Source organism: Haemaphysalis longicornis, unplaced genomic scaffold (genome assembly GCF_048455015.1).
Source record: "Haemaphysalis longicornis isolate Haplotype H1 unplaced genomic scaffold, Haemaphysalis longicornis Haplotype H1 scaffold_7, whole genome shotgun sequence".
NCBI lineage: Eukaryota > Metazoa > Arthropoda > Arachnida > Ixodida > Ixodidae > Haemaphysalis > Haemaphysalis longicornis.
In genome coordinates, this window is record NW_027526422.1 from 195275755 (window position 1) to 195296016 (window position 20262).

At 46.7% G+C, this 20262-nt stretch overlaps 2 protein-coding genes across 6 annotated transcripts in view; both read right to left on the bottom strand.

Annotated features, from left to right (window-relative positions):
- Positions 1 to 6038, bottom strand: part of Dtn (transmembrane protein 132C dtn) — a 58928-nt gene extending 52890 nt beyond the window's left edge. The window contains exon 1 of the mRNA XM_077679496.1: positions 5819 to 6038. Coding sequence (XP_077535622.1) covers positions 5819 to 5858 — 40 coding nt within the window. The 5' untranslated portion in view covers positions 5859 to 6038. The remainder of the gene's footprint in view (positions 1 to 5818) is intronic.
- Positions 6039 to 9955: 3917 nt separating this feature from the next.
- Thoc5 (THO complex subunit 5) overlaps positions 9956 to 20262 on the bottom strand; it is a 72719-nt gene continuing 62412 nt past the window's right edge. For all 5 annotated transcript variants that reach the window (XM_077679499.1, XM_077679498.1, XM_077679497.1 and 2 more), the window contains 2 exons: positions 11560 to 11750; positions 9956 to 10073 (listed from right to left, as the gene is read on the bottom strand). In XM_077679499.1, coding sequence (XP_077535625.1) covers positions 10007 to 10073; positions 11560 to 11750 — 258 coding nt within the window. In that variant the 3' untranslated portion in view covers positions 9956 to 10006. The remainder of the gene's footprint in view (positions 10074 to 11559; positions 11751 to 20262) is intronic.

The window sequence follows — 20262 nt, forward strand, 5'->3', positions numbered from 1 at the left end:
TGAAAAGTTTTTTTATTTGCTTCTTCGTTTGGAAACTCAATTTAGGCAATAAGTACAGCCATTCAAATATCAAATTTGAGACTGCGATACCAGTCACTAGTGTGCTTAGCCTCTTATCATCAATGATTCAAAAAACCTGTCAAATGTACTTCCTCAATTTATTGCATGTTGAAAAACTAACATTTCTTCATGGCAATGTATGCTATATTCCTGAACCACTGCTTTGCCATCTTGTCCATATGTCTATTATTTTTAATCTTTTGCACCATTTTCTTATCAAGCAGCTACATGAACACTCAGGTAGATGAACTCCTCACTGACTAGGTTATCTTTTTTATGTAGCGATGTTTTATTAGCTCTAAACACACAAAAGCCAAGGTGTCCGTATATGGAAATATTTCATTCACAATCAGTTTTTGTTATCGATTCGCAGTCTCAAATTTGATATTCGAATGGCTGTACTTATTACCTAAATTGAGTTTCCAAACACCGAGGCAAATAAAGAATTTATTCAATACCCTTGCTCATGCCGTGCTGGCAATACTGGCATGCAATAGCATGCAATTCATGCAATACGGGCATGAACAGTGCCCTTATGGGCGAGGGAGCTGGAGCAAAATTTTGACAGCAGACATGACATCGCAGCCAGCTGGTAGTGTCATCACAGCTGGTTGACATCGCTTCCATGCCTGGTAACGTGATCATTTGTGACGTCAATGCAGTGCTGTGAACTGAAGAATGACACACCAAAGCCAAAGCCACCACAGGCCATACCTTGGCAAAACTGGGTGCCACTCACTCACACTCACACAGAAAAATATATTTTCTCTCACACACGCACTCACTCACACTCCTGCTCTTCAGTCGCTCTCCCCACTTGCACTCACTCACACCCACGCTCACCACTTGCCGTGATTACCCGCACTCACTTGCGCTCACGCTCACCATCACCAATCGCCCTCACGCACGCTCACCATTTGCCGTCAGCACTCGTCGTCTCCCCTCGCACGCGAATGCGTGCAGCAGACCCTCCATGAGTCATGAAACCGAGCACTACGAGTGCATTACGGCGTCAGAAGGCCACCCAAATCATACTCCCAAATCAACACGCCACCAGAGAGTTAATTCTAGGGTGCCCCATAGCAGCAGCTCACTGACGACATATTTCCGAAGCTAAAAGCAATCCTGCCACTAACAAACGTCACAGCGAGCGGCTCCTGGGACGAATAGCCACCAGCGAGTACAAGCGCCAATAGTGGCGTCCACCGTGGTAGGCCCTGCAAGTGACGTGAATAGCACAAGTGCACCCGCGAGTGGTGAGCGGAAAGTGGTGGGCGGAGCTCACTGTGTGTGGGGTTCGCACTCACTTGCACTCACACCTGCCAGTCCCAAATGATGGCGGGGCTCACTCACCACTCACTTATGAGTGACGAGTGGAGCGAGTGCGAGTGCACTCGTGAGTGAGCTTACCGACCTATGCCACAGGCTAACGAGGACTAGCTCTTCATTACTTTTCCACGATAGTTACAGAAATACTCGTGCCCTTAAATTGACAAAAAATTCTTCTTTGCTAGCAAATTCCAGACTAGTAGAAGTACTCCCCTTCAGCTAACATACACCAGAGTGCCAAGCTTTTTCGCACAGCTTCGGCGTCGTGTGAAAGAGCCAGCCCACAGGGGCGTGCCATGCGGTGAAGCTTCTTCTCATGTCGTGCAGAAAAGCCAGCTCTAGATCTTCCTTGCTTTTTTTCTTTTGTAAATTTTCGATATCTTTTGTAAATTTTGAACAAAAATACTGTGCTACAAACTCAGCAAACAGACTTCGTAAATATTTTTTTTAAATTTCAAATATTCCCACATTTCTAGCAATAAAGTTATGCGGCTAAATGCACCTCTTACAAGCCATTCTCAGTTTGCAATCATTGACTCTCGGTCATGTTCTTGCCAGTTTAGGGGTGCCACAATGCTATAGGACCTTCACTCTGTAATGTTCATGTCATTGGCCTTCTTTCAAATATAACTTCTTCAATCAGTCTATTCACTGATGTCTGAATACTATAATCATCACCGGTGATCTTGATGTACCCACACTAAAGGCTGACATTAATCATTCCGACCAATGGTGTGAGATTTCAGGCATAAAATTAAATACTAAAACTGGCAAGCACACAAATGGCGGTTACTGCAGGGTTTTGTAACAGCAGCCCACACCACATGAATAATTAATGTGGAAGCAGACGGCTTGTAATATATTAGTGTACACGTAACTCCCACCTTATCCTGAAAGACCCATGTTGAAATTACAACAGGTGAACCTAATAGCACGTTTGGGGACTTTCAAAAGAATTTTAGTTAGGCTTCTGCTTCACTAAAAATGTTACTTATAACGTACATCTACATAGGAATACACAGCATCTGCTTGAGATTCTGGTGTTGAATCCTTCTATTATAGACTTGGAGAAAATGCAAAATCATGCATCTTAGTTTCATTCTTTGTAATTATCCATCATACTACATGCTTTCCATAATTGACGATAGCCGTGTTTTTCCTCTGCACCAAAAAATCTCTACTTCATGAACCTTTTTATGGCAACCTGTTACTTAGCATAACTTGCTATAACACTACCACATTACCTTTCTGCATACTGATCGGAGCCATAAAGTAGGAGTTCCACCTCCTCATACAAAGTGTTTTCAATACTCATTGGTGCTGACTGCATGAGTTCGTTGGAACCGTGTTCCTCCTAATACTGTAGATAATCCTGAAACTGGTTCTTTTAAAATTCCTGCCCGAAACGCTTCTTGCAAGGAACTAGTGGTTTTGTGTTTTCACTCAGGCAATGTTATTTGACAGTACTTTGACAGTTCATTGATTTGCATGCATATGCCTGCTCCCCTCTTCAATGCCCTCAGGCCTTGATGGTGGTTGAACAAATAAAAATAAACTTGATGGAGTATATAATAGGGACATGCAGGTATATACATAGGGACATGTGCCTTGTGAAGCGCTTTCAAGCATTTTCTAACAGTGCTATCAGTTTACGTAAAAGGATGGCACAAACTATTAAGGTTTAGTTTCTTGGCCATACTCTGGCATCAATGAATATGACGACATGTGAAAGCGGTTTTTATTTTGTGAGTGTACTTTTTGCTGATAGCGGAGAACAGACTTCAAAAAACCGCAAGAATTTACCTCATACCAGCTTCACTAAAGCAAATGTAAGGATCTGTTTGCCACGAAGTCCGTATATTGTTAAGATGCCAACCGATTTCATCAAGTTCAGTTCAGTTTTATGGTCTTAAAGGAGTATTACATAAGGGTGTATTACATAAGGGGAGTATTACATCAGTAAATGTATACAACTGCCATTTCTAGAGGAAAGTAGACACTTAACAGTGTGCATATAGGAACACAGCTGCATCTTACCGGTACTCACCTACGGGACAGAAACTTGGAGGCTCACTAAAAGGGTTGAACGTAAGTTGACGATGACTCAGTGAGCAACGGAACGGAAGATGATAGGTGTAACGTTAAGGTACAAGAGAGAGGAGTGGGTCAGGGAACAAACGCGTGTTAAGGACATATTAGGGAAATTAAGAAGAAGAAATGGACGTGGGCAGGACATGTAATGCGACGGCAAGATAACCGTTGGTCATTAAGGGTAACAGACGGGATCCCTAGAGAAGGCAAGCGTGGCAGGGGGCGCGGAAAGTTAGATGGGCAGATGAGATCAAGAAGCTTGCGGGGACAAATTGGTCGCAGTTAGCACAGGAACGGGGTAATTGGAGATCTATGGGAGAGGCCTTTGCCCTGCAGTGGGCGTAGACAAGCTGATGATGATAGGCTGATGATGATATAGGAACATCTCCCCACTATGCTGTGATGATATAGGAACATCTCCCCACTATGCTGTAGGGAGAAATTTACAGGTCTGCAGTTGAATAGTGCCGAAAATATGTTGCAACTAGGTATGAACTATGGCTTTTTATTACCAGGCTTTTATAAAAACTTGATTGGCATTACCAGACTCTAGCGTTACAAACAACTATTAAAGTAAAACCGAATATTATACTACACCATGCACAACCAGCATCAAAATTTTCTGAGACGCGATACGGAAAATTGAAGTCAATTTCTCCACTGCCTGGTAGCTAAGCTCCAGTAGCTACTCGTATGTTGATGATGCTCCAAAGTGCGATTGCTTCGCGAAGGATTAAAATCAAGTGCTGATCGAGCCATTAGACAGCAGAGATATATTAATTTTTGATATTGCATCCCGGATACTTTTGACGCTGGGTAGATTTTCCTGCACTTGTGTTTTTCCGCGGAGCTTACAATAAAATCAGCTTATAATAAATTAACGTTTCAAAAATACCATCAAAAAAATTTACACTACACTATTTTTCTAATTAAGACGACCTAGGGTACTACTACATTGTGCACCGAAATACGGCACTCGCGGGCACTTTAGTCAAAGAAACGGTCGCCATGAAGGAATCGAACCCGGGACCTTCTAAGGCGCGCTTATCTGCATCCCTATATGAGCCACCACGGCCCAGGGTTTTATGGTGTGTTAGTGTAAATCTTTGCTTTAATTTACCACGTTTACGCACCCAGCAAGGTGCGCATATTCGTAACTCGCAGCAAAGCTACCCAACATTACTTTCACATGTGTACACTGCAGCTAGCTAGTCGCGCGGGAACACGTTCCCCCTTACAGGCCGGCCGCCTCCGCAAACAGACGATTCATTTGAAGGCAGCGCACAAAATTGTCCGCTTTCTCTCGGCGCCGACGTACAAAGTCTCCCCGCGGCAGAGAAGAGGAGAGCGCCCACGCCAACCAGCCGGCAGCGCAATAAACGCGGGCCATAAATCCCTCCGGCCAACATCCATCGCGCGCGCATGGCCCGCAAGTGGGCTTCGCCACTACGCTCTCCATTCGACGACGCACCCCCTCTCCCGCCCTTTAAAAATGGCCACCCTATTTTTAGGGCACCAAAGAAGGGAAAAGTGACGTTTGGCCCGGCTAACCACGCTGACAGGGCCGCAGGAGACGCCGGATCGCGGAGACGTCATGTCACCGCGCTCGATCCACCGACGGACCCCGGCGACGTTTATTTTCGCCGTGGAGGCTGCCGCGCCGAGCCCGATTCGAAGGCCCTAGCGTGACAGCCAGCTTAGGGCGCCGGAACTGTCAATCGCTCGGGGCGAACCGTCCCCAAACTTGTGAATACAGTTAGACAAAACGACTAAGCAAAGGACAAGCGTGAATACTAAGGGAAGCACGCAAGCCGGTATTTTCGGGGAAAGTGTCAGATCGTCCGCGCGTAATGGCAGGCCACGCGCGCGGTGCCGAAAAGCACATGTCAAAAGCAAAACATGGCTCGGCGACGGCAATTCGCGATCGAACACGACCGCCTCTTGCACTCCCGTTGGCACATATCACAAGCGTGCTTGCGCGAGCTCGTTCTAATTAGTGTAAACCACCGAGTAAATCGCGGGAGCGGATGTGAACAGCGCGAGTATTCCGATCACGTCGGATCTCCGCAGAGGCGCGGCGGGCTATCTCGAGATCGGCGCATCTCTCCGCTCCCGCTCACACGCGCGCTCGCGCGAACACCACTTCAGTTCTACAGCGCCGTTCCCAGCTTTCGCTAGGAGTTATCCCAGGTACGCGCTTACCGACTAACGAGTTGTTGTTTGCGTACGCGAGGTACGCCCATGAAAACAACTCGTTCGGAAACGCAGAAAACAAAACTGCGGCATGTTCTGTCGCGAGGCGAGGATACGCTAGCTCAAGTGCAGAACCTGTACTCACCCGTACAGAGTATCCAGATCAGTCCTTTCCAATGGTTCATATCTAGGAGATTCAGGCGGCAAGTGGCTTCGCTAAAGAGTCATTGCTAACGGTGATGGAAAGAAGAAAAAAACGCTTTATATCGACTGGGCGTCCGCCATCGTGCGCAGACGAGCGTCTGCATCGGCTTTCCCACAATGCACCCAAGCAGCCATTTGACAGTCTGCCTCCGAACGCCGCCTGCGCGAGAGCGAGACGGCATTCGCAACCCGCGGACGTACGGGAGCGAACAAGGGCGTTAGTTCCAAAGTTCACCGCTACGCGCAGAATGTATATAATTTGAAGCCGCAAGTTTTGGCGCTGTTACTCAACCAACGCCGTAAAAGTTGGCGTGCAGCGCCACATTTTGCAACTTATGCTTGTGGCGGCGGATATAACAACTGAGGATACAATCGCCGCGCTAAGTGGTGATAAAATGGACCTGTCCGGCTCCCTTTACTAGCCGAGGTCGTCACTTCCTCGTCTGCTTCCGGGTGCCTCGTTTGATCAGGAGCGCGCTGCTCTGATTTCGTATCGATCAATCCGCAGGCTCGGGCACCACGCTGTCGCGATCATTCAAGACACTCCCGCTGAAGTCCCGGCTTAGTACCACGGCGCATCGGTGGGACGCATAGGCCGGAACATCGCAGCATCAGTTTCGCTTGGGCTAGCTCGCTGTATTTTCAGTCTCGATCGACGTACATATTGAGTCATACGTCCCATATCCTTTTATCCAACCCAAGCGCAACTCTGGTTTGCAAAAATGTTCTTATCCTAACCATTAAAATATACTCGATCTCAAATAGGGAGACCAAATAAGATACCGCAAATTGGTCACCCCCTCCTCCATTTTTCTCTCCGCCCCCGCCTCATGTTCGAAGTATGTTTAAAAACCATGATTTACTTGAAAACCATGAAACTTGGCAGCAGGCTAGCTTTTTCGAAGTGGCACTTCCACCACGCTGAATCGCAATTTGTTGACGTCGCAGTTATAAATAAACTTTTTTTTTGTCAGTTTAGCCCATGAACAGGTATCTATATTTTTTAATTCGCTTCAATATCGATTCAACAAAGCTACTGTACACAGTTCTTTATTCGACTGTTCAGTGACTTCCATAGTTGTCTTTACTCAAGGCTGCAAGCTGAATTTAACCCACTTTCATACCCAATCTTGAATTATCATTGAGGATCCTTACGCTCCACAGGCCACGTACAACACAACATGAAAGCTCTACACCATTCCCAGGAATCCATTTGCCAAAACTAGGTTGAAAAAAACTTTTGACATGGTTAAACCCGATTAAACCAAGTCTGTCGAGCTACAGCTGCTTTTTTAACAACTTGGCAGCAGGTTGTCAGTTAACAACTTGGTGGCTAATTTTCCTGCTTTGGTATATATATGGTGTACTTCAAAAAATGAAGGAAGCTGACACGAACATGTAATACTTAAATGTAGCGAAGCTGTGCGCAACCTTCACTACCATAATGAAGGTTTATAAGTCTACGATTGCAGCTGATTTGCTTCTTCTTTGCTGCCACAACATCGCTTACGCCATCACTGTTACTATAAGTGTCAGCTTCCTTCATTTCTTTGGAAGTGATAATCATTGCACACAACCTTGCAGGGCCATACGCCATGATGCGTCTTGTTCCGAGCAAGTGTTGCCCCGATAACGGTGAACGTTGGAGTTCTTTTTTTTTTTGGCAATCTTTGCCAATCTCCCCAAGTGGGTTTGCTTGGCTTGATAAATGCGCTTGGTTTTGTTAACTGCCGAGAAGAATCCGCGAGGCCCGCGCTCGGCAATTTTTTCGTATTTTTAACTGCGGACACGAAAAATCACGATTTACTAAGCAGCTCCGCTGTTAAAAATATAAATCAGAGGGAAAATCTGTCTGAACCTGTGTGGAATCCTTGTCTCTGGGCTTTTGGCTGCGTTGCTGCATGTGCAGTCGGTAATTTTACTGAGAGAGCACTGACAGATGTTTACAGATTTATATAAACAAGAAAATTCAGAGCCATTCCAATCCATGAAAGTGGAATGACCAGCAGAACTATTTGTAGACTATTGGTTGGCCACAAACTACGACCCAAACCCGTCTGTAGCTCTGGGGAAGTTTTCAGTGGGCTTGGAGCTACGAGACATCATCTTATGTTTCCCGCCTCGTGGTATTCAGGGTCCCGAGAGGCATCACACTTGCACTTGCCCGATCACAGCCAGTGGTCTCCTTTCTATCATGTTCGTGGGGGCAAGGTTAGCCCATTCATTCTTTATGACTGGGCATCATTGCAACACGCAATGGAGGAAAGCTAGCTTGCAAAGACCAACTTACACAATCTCCTAAAATTCGGCTTCACACACAAACCCAAATGCATTGCTGGGAAAACGTTTTTCCAGGGGCAATGTACGACATCTCAAATTATGAGGTGCTAGAGGTGAGCAGGTGGTCAAAGGTAGAGGGTGTGCAGAAGTTAGTAGGAGCGCAGTGGCTTTTCTTGGTCTACGCTAAACAACAACAAAAAACGGGGTCAAACTGGTCATAAGTGAACTCCAGCGTTATAAAGCCAACTTATGACAACAGGATTCTTGTTGTCATAAGTTTGTAAACATTTGTCAATTTTTTTTCACCGGGTAGACAGTCGAGCCTCGTTATAGCGAAGTAATATAGTAATATCGGTACAGTAATTTTGTTCGTTATATCAGACATTCGTTATAACAGCAGAGTTAAAAATTGGCTTTAACCAATCGGCAATCTGGCCCCCGCAGGAATCATTGATACAAACACGAAATATTTGAAGCTTTGAACCCACAATAAGCAAGGTAACTCTTATTTAAACCTCATCAAAACCAGAACATAAAGCAGAAATTACAAAGGAACAAAGTTCCTTTGACAAAACAAGCCTGCGTTCTTATATTTTTTTTGAGGAAGGATGTGGTCTTCGTCTGGTGGCTATTCACAGCACTGAGCAGCGTGAAGTTTTCTGCAGTGTAAATGAACACGAGGGCGTTTTCTACTTCTGCAGTTTCGGATGCTGAAAGTTTTCCCAAGTAGCTTCTCAGCCTACTGGCCAATATTTCTTCGTTATATCCGATGATGCGTGCAGCTCTCACGGTTTCAGTTTCGTTATAAAAGAATAAGTGTCATTGAAACGAAGCGCGGCCAACCAAAGTTCGAATTAGTTCAGTATACAGTAGACTCTCGATAAACGGAACTTCAAGGGACCGGAAAAATTAGTTCCGTTTAACAGAACTTCTGTTTACTGAGAGAGATGTTTTAAGGTGCAAATTTATGTGCGTACACATTTCTAAGGGCATTTCATGGAACACTAACCACTAGAAAGTGACTGTAGCTGATAGTTTGCAGAAAGCAAGAAAACTACAACAGGTTTAGGCACAGCATTCACAAAGTTGATTTGGCAACAATGAGTCGCTGTGCACTACAAAATGCGTCAATTATTTTTGTTTGAGTCCTTGAAACTGCGTCTTCACGGAGGCTAGAGGCCTCAACTTCACGAGTGCTTACGAGCCACCGAATTTAAAAGACGGCAGCGTGGTAATGAAGGACGAATAGCACAACGATGGCATGAATGAGGCGACAGGAGGTGAGCCCTGTAGCCTCGGCGTCTAGAATCGAGACCGAAAGACTGGAACAAGTACTGCGATATTGCATTAACACGGCTAACCACTTACGAGACGAGGCTTACGAGGCCAACAAGGCTAAAAAAGCATGGAGGAAGAAAAAGAACAAGAACGAAACAGCCGGAACCGGAAAAAGCTGATTTTCATGCCAGTGGATTTCACAAGAAGTTCCATTTCTGGTTCCGTTTACACGGTGATGCGGAAATTTTAGTTCCGATTACTGAGAGTTTTTTTACGTTATCTGAATACAAAACCAAACCAAATTCCAGGCAACTGTTCCGTTGAAGCGGCAATTCCGTTTTTAAGCGATTTCCGTTTATCGAGATTCTACTGTATTTAGTAATTCTCTATATCAGTGTTCATTGTAACGAGGTTCAAAACTGAGTGAATCTCCACCCGCACAGATGAGATTGTGTGCTTCAAATGTCACTTCTGCCATGTGTTGTTAGATGCATTCAGACATAGAACCGGCACAAACTGCTCGCCTGCCACCATTTCTTTATTCGCAGCAGACTGAGCGATGCGTAACCCGTCACGTTCTCTGCGTGAATATTCCCGGCTTGGGCAGGAACTTGTACGGCCGACTCCGGCTTGGACCCCTGAGGCATGAGAGAGACAGGGTTCGTACGAGCTTCAAAAGCAAAAATTCAAGGGTTTTCAAGGACCAGAAAACACATTTTCAAGGCCGCCGTCTAATGTTTTATCTGCGATTATTTACAACTTTTTCAACACAGTGCGAAATTTCGTTATTGCCCAATACCCAAGCACATTAGTGCACATTTAGATAGGCGCTAACGGGTTCGTGAATGCTCCCCCAGTTTTATTTTTTATTTGACAGCTGGCATTTAGAGGTCTTTCTTTTTTCTTGGTGTTTTGCTGAGGCTGTTTGATTTCAAAACTTCATAATGTTGCCTGCATCTTCTGCTTTGTCAGCAAGAATATGAGCTGAAATTAAATCAGCAAGTGTTGCTGCAAGGCAGGAATAACTATGTACACGTCCACCATTTGCACGTAAAAGCAAACGCAGATGGAGCGTATGAGGCACAGCAAACATGCAATGAGCGGCCGTCCACAGACTAAATAGAACATGCAAGATAGAGAAGAGAAGCTGGCCTTCACTGGATTGTATCATGACATGGATTCTATTGAGGAATGCTGTTCACAATGTTGACTCGTAATAATGACAATCCACCAAACTCGTAATTTCATGCAATACACTGAAACTTGATTGTTACAATGTTTCTTTACATTTTTAACACCTAAAATCCACGACAAACACTATAAACTCTTGTGAAAAGATAGGGCCATTGGTTCTCTCCAGAAAAATCAAGGGTTTTCAAGGACCCTTTAAAAATTCCAGGACTTTCCAGGCCTTGAAATTGACACTTCTAAATTCAAGGGTTTTCAAGGTTTTCAAGGACCTGTGCGAACCCTGGAGAGAGAAAAGAAGGGCAACAAATGAGACCTTCCAGGCACTCCCTTTTCAGCAAATATAGTGGTGAGAATGTCCCCACAATTCTGACTACATCTACCAAGAACCTACTCTGACCTGAAACCTCCAAACTCAAAGCAAAAAAAAAAAAAAAAAAAAAAAATGAAAGAGAAGACTGGGAAGGGCCAATTAATGCAAGCCAGCAGCACAATCGGCAATACCGAAGCTTCAGACCCAATTAGTTTGAGCATGACTGGCCGGCGTAAAGAGGAGACAAAAAGCATGCAGAGACAGGGCCCCTCATCAGCATCATTATCATCAGCCCGGTTGTGTTGACTTTACAACAAAGACCCGCCCTCGGCCAGTCACATCTATTGTGAGCTAGGCGAGTCCATTCTTTGCCCTCAAATCCTTAGTCTTCACTTGTATCATTTACCATCCCCTTCTTCCAATTAAAGTGACATAAAATGCCTTCTATCCGAGCATGTCCTCTAATCTGCGCATGGCACTGTTTTCTGACCTTAAGTGTTACCCCAGGCATCTTTCTCTCCACTGCTTAGCACTGCGCCTTAGCGTGTCTTAGCACTGCTTTGTTAACAGATCCTCCCCTGCAACCGTGAAGCGAATGAAGAGCGACCAGCATAGTACGGTACCTGGCGGAGCGCGCGAGCACCTTGTCACGGGAGAACTCGCGCGGGGCGTCCTGGTGGGCCTCGCACAGGGACTCGAGCAGCACGTCCATGCACACCAGCAGCTGCTGCAGCTGGTATGTGAGCAGGTGCTCCCCCACTGATGTGCCATGGCCCTGCTCCACGCTGTGCACGTTCAGCTCGCGCTCCAGCTCCTGCGTGACAGGCACACAGAGCGTGCTGCGACCCCCTGCACCACTCACAAGTCACGCCTGGCCCCCGCCCTGGGAAAGCAGAGTAGATGGTAGGGCTGGTTGGCCATCCTTTACCCCCCCGTCTCTCTCTCTCTCTCCCTCTCTGTCTCTCTCAACAAGCTCTGCTTATGATGGCTCCCAGGAAGCCGATAATGATCATATTCATAGTAACTGCGCTACCGACACGAGACACAGAGAAGAGGGCACAAACACGGAGCTGTGTGCCCTCTTCTCTGTGTCTCGTGTCGTTAGCGCAGTTACTATGAATATGTACCAACTTGCCCAATGTTCTGTTTTAGCTTTATAATGATCGTTTCCCCCATCATCATCAGCAGCAGCAGCGCAGGATCGAGTTGTTTCTCACAGACTGCCAAACCCCTTTCCTAATGCTACGCTGAATTCTCCCGCACTGTCCCTCATGTTGTTGGCAACCAATGGATGCAAATTAGCAACAGTCAGCACCTATGTTTACAGCGCCCCTAATTGACTTTTGGAAGCTATGCATCCCTTTTCCCTCCGCATGCCCTAAAGAAAGCCATTTTGACAGTCTTTTTCTTTCATTTTTTTTTCCCAGCCAATGTTCATAGCTCTTCATACATTGGTAGCCTCCCAATGCATACAAAATACAGTCTACGCTCATTACAGCGGATCCAGCAACAATAGACTTCCGGTTACAACAGACCATTTCTGTTAGTTAGTTAGGTCACCATGCATTTTAAGTAGAATCCACTTTGCTCATAACAGACACAACTATGGCAGACTGAATTGTGGGAAAAAATTGCTTTGACTGAACGTTAATAGCAGACTTTCATGGTGCTGGCACCCAAAACGCTTTTTCTTTGTTTATTTTGACGAGAAAACTACTATGTCTGGCAACATTGTCGGCGCAGAGCAGGTCGTTGTTTCAGCCAAGCCAAGCCAGTGCTGCTGGCCTCTTATTTTTTGTGTGGCAGGGTAGCTGATTTCACTACCGTATAAACTAACCATAATTAACGCTGTCGAACATCGTGAAAAACAAACCAACATCGCCAGAAGTATGGGCGTGTCTAAGCAGATGGTCCGCTCGACCATAAAGAACAAGGATAATGCCAAAAAACCAGACTTCGGTGAGATTGAAGAACAGCACTTTCAAACACACAAAGAGGTGCACCCAAGGTTCAAGCCTGCCCTCGCCACAGTTTTTTATGTAATAAAGAACTCACGTTCAGTGAAGCTCAGCATTTATTATTCCCACACAAGCATCGTTCCCGTTCCGTTCAATGAAAAAGGTAAGAAATGCCTCAAGCAGGGGGACGGTTCCCATCCATTGTGTGCCATCTGCCGCTGGCCGTGTGGAGCCCAACTGCTCTAACTTTTGATTTCACAGCTGCCCTTGATCAGATTATTTCGTATCAGCTGTTTAAATGACCTGACTAAGATCATTAAAAAATGTCGAAGCTGCCTTGGGGCAACGTCAGGCAGCAATCCGATTTGTTTCATGAACGGTTTCGGGTAAGCCTGCCTTGTCACGAAGGGTTTGAAAAGAGCCTGGCTAATTCTGCTGGCCGTGACTGATTTTTATAGCTGGTTAGTACTTGCTCCTAGTTACAGTGTTGCTTCATTTGCTCAGCTTAGCGTGCGTCTTTAAGCACTCGACCGCATGTGCTAGGCCTTTTCCAAGTGCCGGTGTTAAGCTTCAAAAACAGCGTTAGGCAATTCTTTTCCCCCTTGTGAACACTATGCAGAGATCCTGCAGGCATGTATATGAAAAAGCTGTTTGTAGCATGTATACGCAATACTGGCGAAAGTTCCCACTTTGCGCTCATATACCCCCCCCTAATCAGGTATTCCGATACAGTGGACATTTTTTTCCGGATTAAGAGGGTCCATTGTAATGGGTGTAGACTGTACTTGCAATGGTATTCCACCCCGCTCTTCTGAACTTTCTTACACAACTGTACAGAGGCCAAACTGTTAACACACCCGCCGCGGTGGCTCAGTGGCTAAGGCGTTGCGCTGCTGAGCACGAGGTCGCGGGTTCGATTCCCGGCCGCGGCAGCCGCTTTTCTGATGGAGGCGAAAAGCAAAAACGCCCGTGTGTACGAGATTTCGGCGCACGTTAAAGAGCCCCTGGAGGTGGTTGGAATTAAACCGGAGCCCTCCACTACGGCGCGCCTCATCACCTGCGTTGCGTCGGCGCGTTAAACCCTACAAATCAATCAATCAATCAAACTGTTAACAACAAAGTGTGCTAAAGTGGGGCCGTACTAAATACATCCAGCAGAGCCTGCTGATAGCCGCCATCGTTACCAGCGAGATTAGGGAACAGCGCTGTGGCAGCCAGGCATGTGAAAACTTTGTGTTTCGTTTACTTTTTTCTCTTTGCAGGTAGCACGGATCTTTGTTAAGCCTCTTGGTGTTAAAATAAAGAAGCTAATGCATGAATATTAATATTGTGGTTCATTACTCTCTCAAAAATAACACACAAACCATTGAGGTCAAGGATGTGACGGAAGCTCGTCTGGTCGGGATGCTTTGTCATGAAGACATACAAGGACACCGGCTACAAGTTAGGTGAGTTTAAAAGAAATTTAAGTTTCGGCTCCCACATGGGAAGCCTTGGTCACAATAAAATCTTGAAGGGAAATGATCTCCTTATATACATTTCACAATGCTGCGCAGGCAACTTGCGTAGATTGGCGGCAGGTTTCTGGAGTTGCGATTCAGCGTGTGTTCCGTCGTCTGTATGTGAAGTGATTCCAGTAACAGGCGTCAGGTAGCATTCCTTTCTTTTGCGAGGACGCGTGCAGCAGATCAGTTGATTGTGTGCGATGTGGTATCGCAGTGCTCAGCAAGGGCACTTGTCGACACGTGGCTCACTCACATCTCGAGGAGTGCTATCCGGACGAGCTTGCACGAATCCAGCTGCATGCGAATTTTCAAGCATCTTTGCAGAACCGAAAAAACGAACGCGCTCACAGGCTCAGAGAGCGCCGTGCAGTGACGTTTCCTCAAGCTCCGAGGAATGCTGTGCACATCCTTTTGTCCTGCCAGCCGACAGAAACTGAATTGTCTGTGCTCGGACCCAGAGGTGTTCAGCGCTTCGTCCTGTTGTTCTTCCTTGTTCCGTCCAATGAACAGTTTTTGCTATTCTTGAACATGTACCAACTAGGCCAAATTTTTACCTTGTTAAAGATTACAGTTTTATGGCTAACACTGCTTTGTACATTGTTCCTCCAGAAATGGCTAATTATCTCTAATTATCTTGGCAACTAAGAATTGATGATGATGATAGTTGGGTTTTATTGGCGCAAGGCCGACTATGGGCAAAGAGCGCCAAAGAAGAAGTTACTGAATTGTGATGAGACCGTACATACTAAAACATGTGACTAAAAGTAAAGGTGATGCAAAACAAAAGACAATGGAGATGGCTGGTGTATAGGGCCACGGTGATTACACATGATATGACAAGAGCTGCAGAAAGTTTACCTCAGCTAAAAACTTAAAAACACGTTGACTAGAAAACATTGGTTCGTCGGCTAAAAAGTATGATGGGTGCAAAGGAATGTGTTGTCTGTATAATTCAGGGAAATGTTTGTGTCGTGTTGTGTCAAGTGCCTTGCATGTGATTAGTATGTGGACTACCGATAGGCCCTTTCCACACCTGCTACACGTGGGTCCCGAAGTTCCAGTGAGCAGGTGGGAGTGCGTCGCATGTGTGTGGCCTATCCGCAGCCTAGCCAGGGCGACTTCAGTGTATCTGTTGTGTGAGTCTGTTATGTAGCGTCCAAGTTGTGGTTTTATTATGTGTAGTTTGTTGTCTGTTTGTTGACTCCAGTGTAATTGCCATGTGTTACGAAGCTGTCGTCTGATGTGTGTCTTTAGGTCGGTGTAAGGTACTGTTGTAACGTCAACTGTAGTCATGAGAGCAGCATCACCAGCCATTTGGTCGGCGGCCTCATTGCCAGGGATTCCACAATGCCCTGGTACCCAGCATATAGTTATTTCAAGATTTGAGGCATATGCCGACATTAGTACCTTGAAAAGAGCATTTATGACATAGTTTTTAGATGACCTTCCTAATGACAGTGCCTGTACAACGCTTTGAGAGTCTGTGTACACAATGGACTTGGGAATTTTATGTTTGATGATGTGGTTTGTAACGAGTAAAATGCCATATGCTTCTGCCGTGTAAATACTGTTATGAAAATTCATTGTTTTGCTTACTCTAAAATTTGGTCCGTGCGCTGCACAAGATACCGTAGAACCAGTTTTCGACGCGTCGCTATAGAATTCTGCGCACCTGTACTTGTCCTGCAGGAACAGGAAGTGCTGCAGAATTGCATTCTTGGGTACCCTATTTTTTTCTACAAGAGTGAATGACAGGTCGCATGATACAGGACGAAGATGCCAAGGTGCGATGAAATTTTGAATGGGTGTCTTGTGCGTGTCTGAAAGAGGGACCGTGAGTGCAGAAGCCTCCTCCCTAACTCTGAGAGAGAAAGGTAAGGAAACGGATGGCCTGTTTAAAAAGAGTTGCAAGTTTGATGTATTGTTCATGATGGGATTAAAAGGATGGTTGGTAAGGGACACAATCTTAGATGCATACAGCAGGTCAACATACTCCCGCTGATGCCCTAGACACCACTTGTCGCACTCGACATAAAGGCTTTTGACAGGGCTAGTGCGGAAAGCGCCGCATGAGAGGCGAAGGCCAAGATGCAGCACTGGGTCGAGCATTCTCAGTGCGGTCTTTGTCGCCGACCCATACACGACACTGCCATAGTCGAGTCGGGACCCCACCAACGCTGTGTACAGGCGCAGCAGGAGTTGTTTGTCGGCCCCATAAGATTGATGTGAGAGAACCTTAAGAATATTCATTGCCTTTAGGCATTTACATTTGAGCAGTTTGACATGAGGAATGAATGTAAGTTTTTCATCGAATAAAATGCATGAGGAATGAATGTAAGTTTTTCATCGAATAAAATGCCTAAAAACTTGTGCTCCTTGTTCACAGGAATTGGCACATTCGCAAGAGTGATGTCTGGGTCCAGGTGGACCCCACGCTTCCTGGAGAATACAACACAAGAGCTCTTTCCGGGATTAATTTTAAAACCATTCTTGTCTGCCCAGCCGGCAAGCTTCTTGACGCCGAGCTGGACTTGACGTTCGCAGATGGACATATTACATGATTTAAAAGATATCTGCATGTCATCTACATACATGGAGTAAGAAATTGTAGGCGGCAGTGCCTTCCCAAGGGAGTTCATTTTTACTATGAAGAGAGTGCAGCTTAGAACTCCGCCTTGCGGCACGCCATTTTCTTGCACGTGTACCTTTGACAGTGCAGAACCAACTCTGACGCGAAAGGTTCTCTCCGACAAATAGCTAGCAAGGGTGTCAAACATATTACCAGAAACACCGAATGACTTCAGGTCAGTAAGGATCCCATAACGCCAAGCGGTGTCATAGGCCTTTTCTAGGTCGAAAAACACAGTTAAACAGAACTGTTTATGCACGAAGGCATCCGTAATATACGACTCTAGTGCCACAAGTTGATCATTCGTGGATCGCCCCGCCCTGAAGCCTGCCTGGCAGCTCTCGAGAAGGCCGTTATACTCCAAAAAGTACACGAGCCTCCGGTTTATCATCTTCTCGAGAAGCTTGCACAGGCAGCTGGTCAGGGCAATGGGTCGATAGCTAGCGGGAGAAGAAGGGTCCTTCCCTTCTTTCAAGAATGCTACAACTATGGCATCCCTCCAAGACTTTGGAATGTGCCCCGAAAGCCATATCTTGTTGAAAAGGTGAAGAAGTGTTACAAGAGTGTCTGTGTGTAAGTTCTGTATCATTGTATATGCAATGTTGTCTGGGCCTGGAGCTGAGGGTTTACACGTGCTCAGAGCAGCCCTCAGCTCATGTAGTGAAAACAGGGAGTTGTACAAAGTCTGTGATTTGTTGTTGTCGCGTAGGGACTTCTTTTCACAACAGGCTTTATGTTTCAGAAAAGTGTTTGTGTAGTGTGCTGAACTGGACACGTGTTGGAAGTGTTGTGCGAGTGTGTCAGCCTGGTCTTCCAGAGTGTCCCCTGTTGTACTGACCAGGGGCAGGCTGTGTGTCTGTTGTCCTTTGAGTTTGCGTATACGTGTCCATACTTTCCGTGTGTCTGTGTAGGAGTTTATTGATGTTATGAATGTACGCCAACTCTCTCGTTTTGCCTCACGGCGCACACGTTTTCCTAATGCCTTGGCCCGTTTGAACAAGAGGAGGTTTCCCGACGTGGGGTACCGACGAAGGATACCCCACGCCTTGTTCTGGGCCTCTCGCGCCCGCCTACAGTCCTCGTTCCACCACGGCCTCCGCTGGTTGCGCGGGGCACCAGAGACGTGGGGAATGGACTTTTCGGCGGCGTCGAGGATGTGCGCCGTGAGGAGTTGGGTAGCTTCTTCAACGTGTAGGTGTCCTATGGATGTGTGGTGTAGTTTGGATGTCTCTGTAAATGTATTCCAGTTAGCTCGTGCTTCATTGAACCTATGAGAAGATGAACTGCTTGGGCCTTTATCTATATATGTAAGTGAGGTGGGGAAGTGGTCACTGCCATATGGGTCAGTTCCCACACCCCACTCGAGAAGAGGAAAGAGAACTGCGGAGCCAATCGCCAAGTCAAGACATCAGTATGTGTTGTGTCCTATGTTATGGTATGTAGGCTGTTTACTGTTGAAAAGGCATGCTCCTGAAGATGTAAGGAATTTCTCTATGAGGCGACCTCGGGCATCCGTGCGAGAAGAGCCCCAAAGAGTGTTGTGAGCATTAAGGTCGCCTGTCAGGATGTATGGTTCGGGCAGCTGGTCAACCAGCGCCTCGAAGTCAGAGCTTAAAAGTGAAACATCAGGAGGAATGTATATGGAGCATACCGTTATCAACCTATTAAATATTATCGTTCGAATTGCCACAGCCTCCAGGATAGTGTTCAAGGTGACAGGGTGGCATGCTAAGGATTTGCGGGCGATTATGGCCACACCGCCAGAAGAGTGTGTGCAGCCAACCCTGTCCTTTCTGTATACCAGGTAACTATTCAAGAAATTTGTGTTCTTGGAATTCAGGTGTGTTTCCTGAACACACATTACACTTGGCTGATTAGCATGCAGAATCTCATAGACGTCGTCAAGATTATTTAGAAGGCCTCTGCAGTTCCATTGAACGATATTTTCTCTTCCCATTATTATGTATTAGAGCTACTGGAGTGTGACTATTTATGTAGGGTCTTTCGGGGCTTGGACTCTTGGACGGGGTTTCTTTACCTCCTCTGGAGGTTTAGATGGGAAGACCCGTTCCTTCCGCTGCGAAGCAGACAGGAAGGGTCCCACATCCAAGTCATCATCTGATTTGGAAGGGGTACCCGGCGTACCGGACCCCCCGGACCTGGCACCCTTTGCGGTGCCCTTCGTTTTGGCCGCGACCGCCGAGGGCGTCAGGAGCGCCCCGGGTGGCACAGGCGGTGCGGCGGAGGTGGGAACTGCTGCGGTTTCCTCCAGCTCCATCTCCTCCGGGCCCTCGCATGTGCTTCGGGCCGGTGGAGAGGAGGAAACAGAGGGTGCAGCAGCATCCCCAACGGACGTGGATGCCACCACAGCCGCTGCTGACTTAGCAGGCGGTGCGGTGGCGGGTTGGGCCGCCAGAGGCAACCCAGGGGGGGGCGGGGGCGGGACCAAGTCCGACTCGCGGTACTGGGTCCCCGCCGAAACAAGACGCCGCTCCGCCCCCCGGCGAGCTGCGTCGGCGTACCTCCCCAAGGGGAAAGAGGCGAACCTCTTTCGCGCCTCGGGGAAGGAGATGTTCTCAGTTACTTTCAGGTGGTGATCTTTTTTTCTTGGTGAAACTTCTCACAGCTACGGGAGTATGCCGCGTGCGGCCCCTGACAGTTTGCGCAGGTGAAGGTGGTGGAATCACATTTTTCAGTGGGGTGGTCGTGTGCGGCGCATTTTGTGCAGGTCTGTTTCCCGCGGCAAGAAGTTGTAGCGTGCCCGAACCGCTGGCACTTGTAGCAGCGGCGCGGGTTAGGTATGTACGGACGTACACCACACCTAATGAAACCAGCATTGATGTGATCAGGAAGTTTTGAACTGCTGAATGTTAAGATTATGTGCTTTGTGGGTATTTCTACATTGTCGCGACGGATGGTGATTCTTCTGACAGCTGTTACGCCCTGATCCTTCAGACCTTCTAGAAGGTCGGCCTCTGTTTCACTTAGCAGATCTGTTTGAGATATCACCCCCTGCGAGCTGTTGAGGCTCCGGTGGGGTGTGACAGTGATGTCCAGATCTGCCATGCGGGTTTGGGTCAGGATATTTGTGGCTTGCTGCTGCGTCTTGACTTCAACCAACACTTCGCCTGTTCGTAGTTTTTTTGCCTCGAAAGATTTGCCAACAATTCCTTCAAGGAACTTGGAGACGAGGAATACAGATTGGGAGGAGACGGGTTTGGATTTGTCTATTGA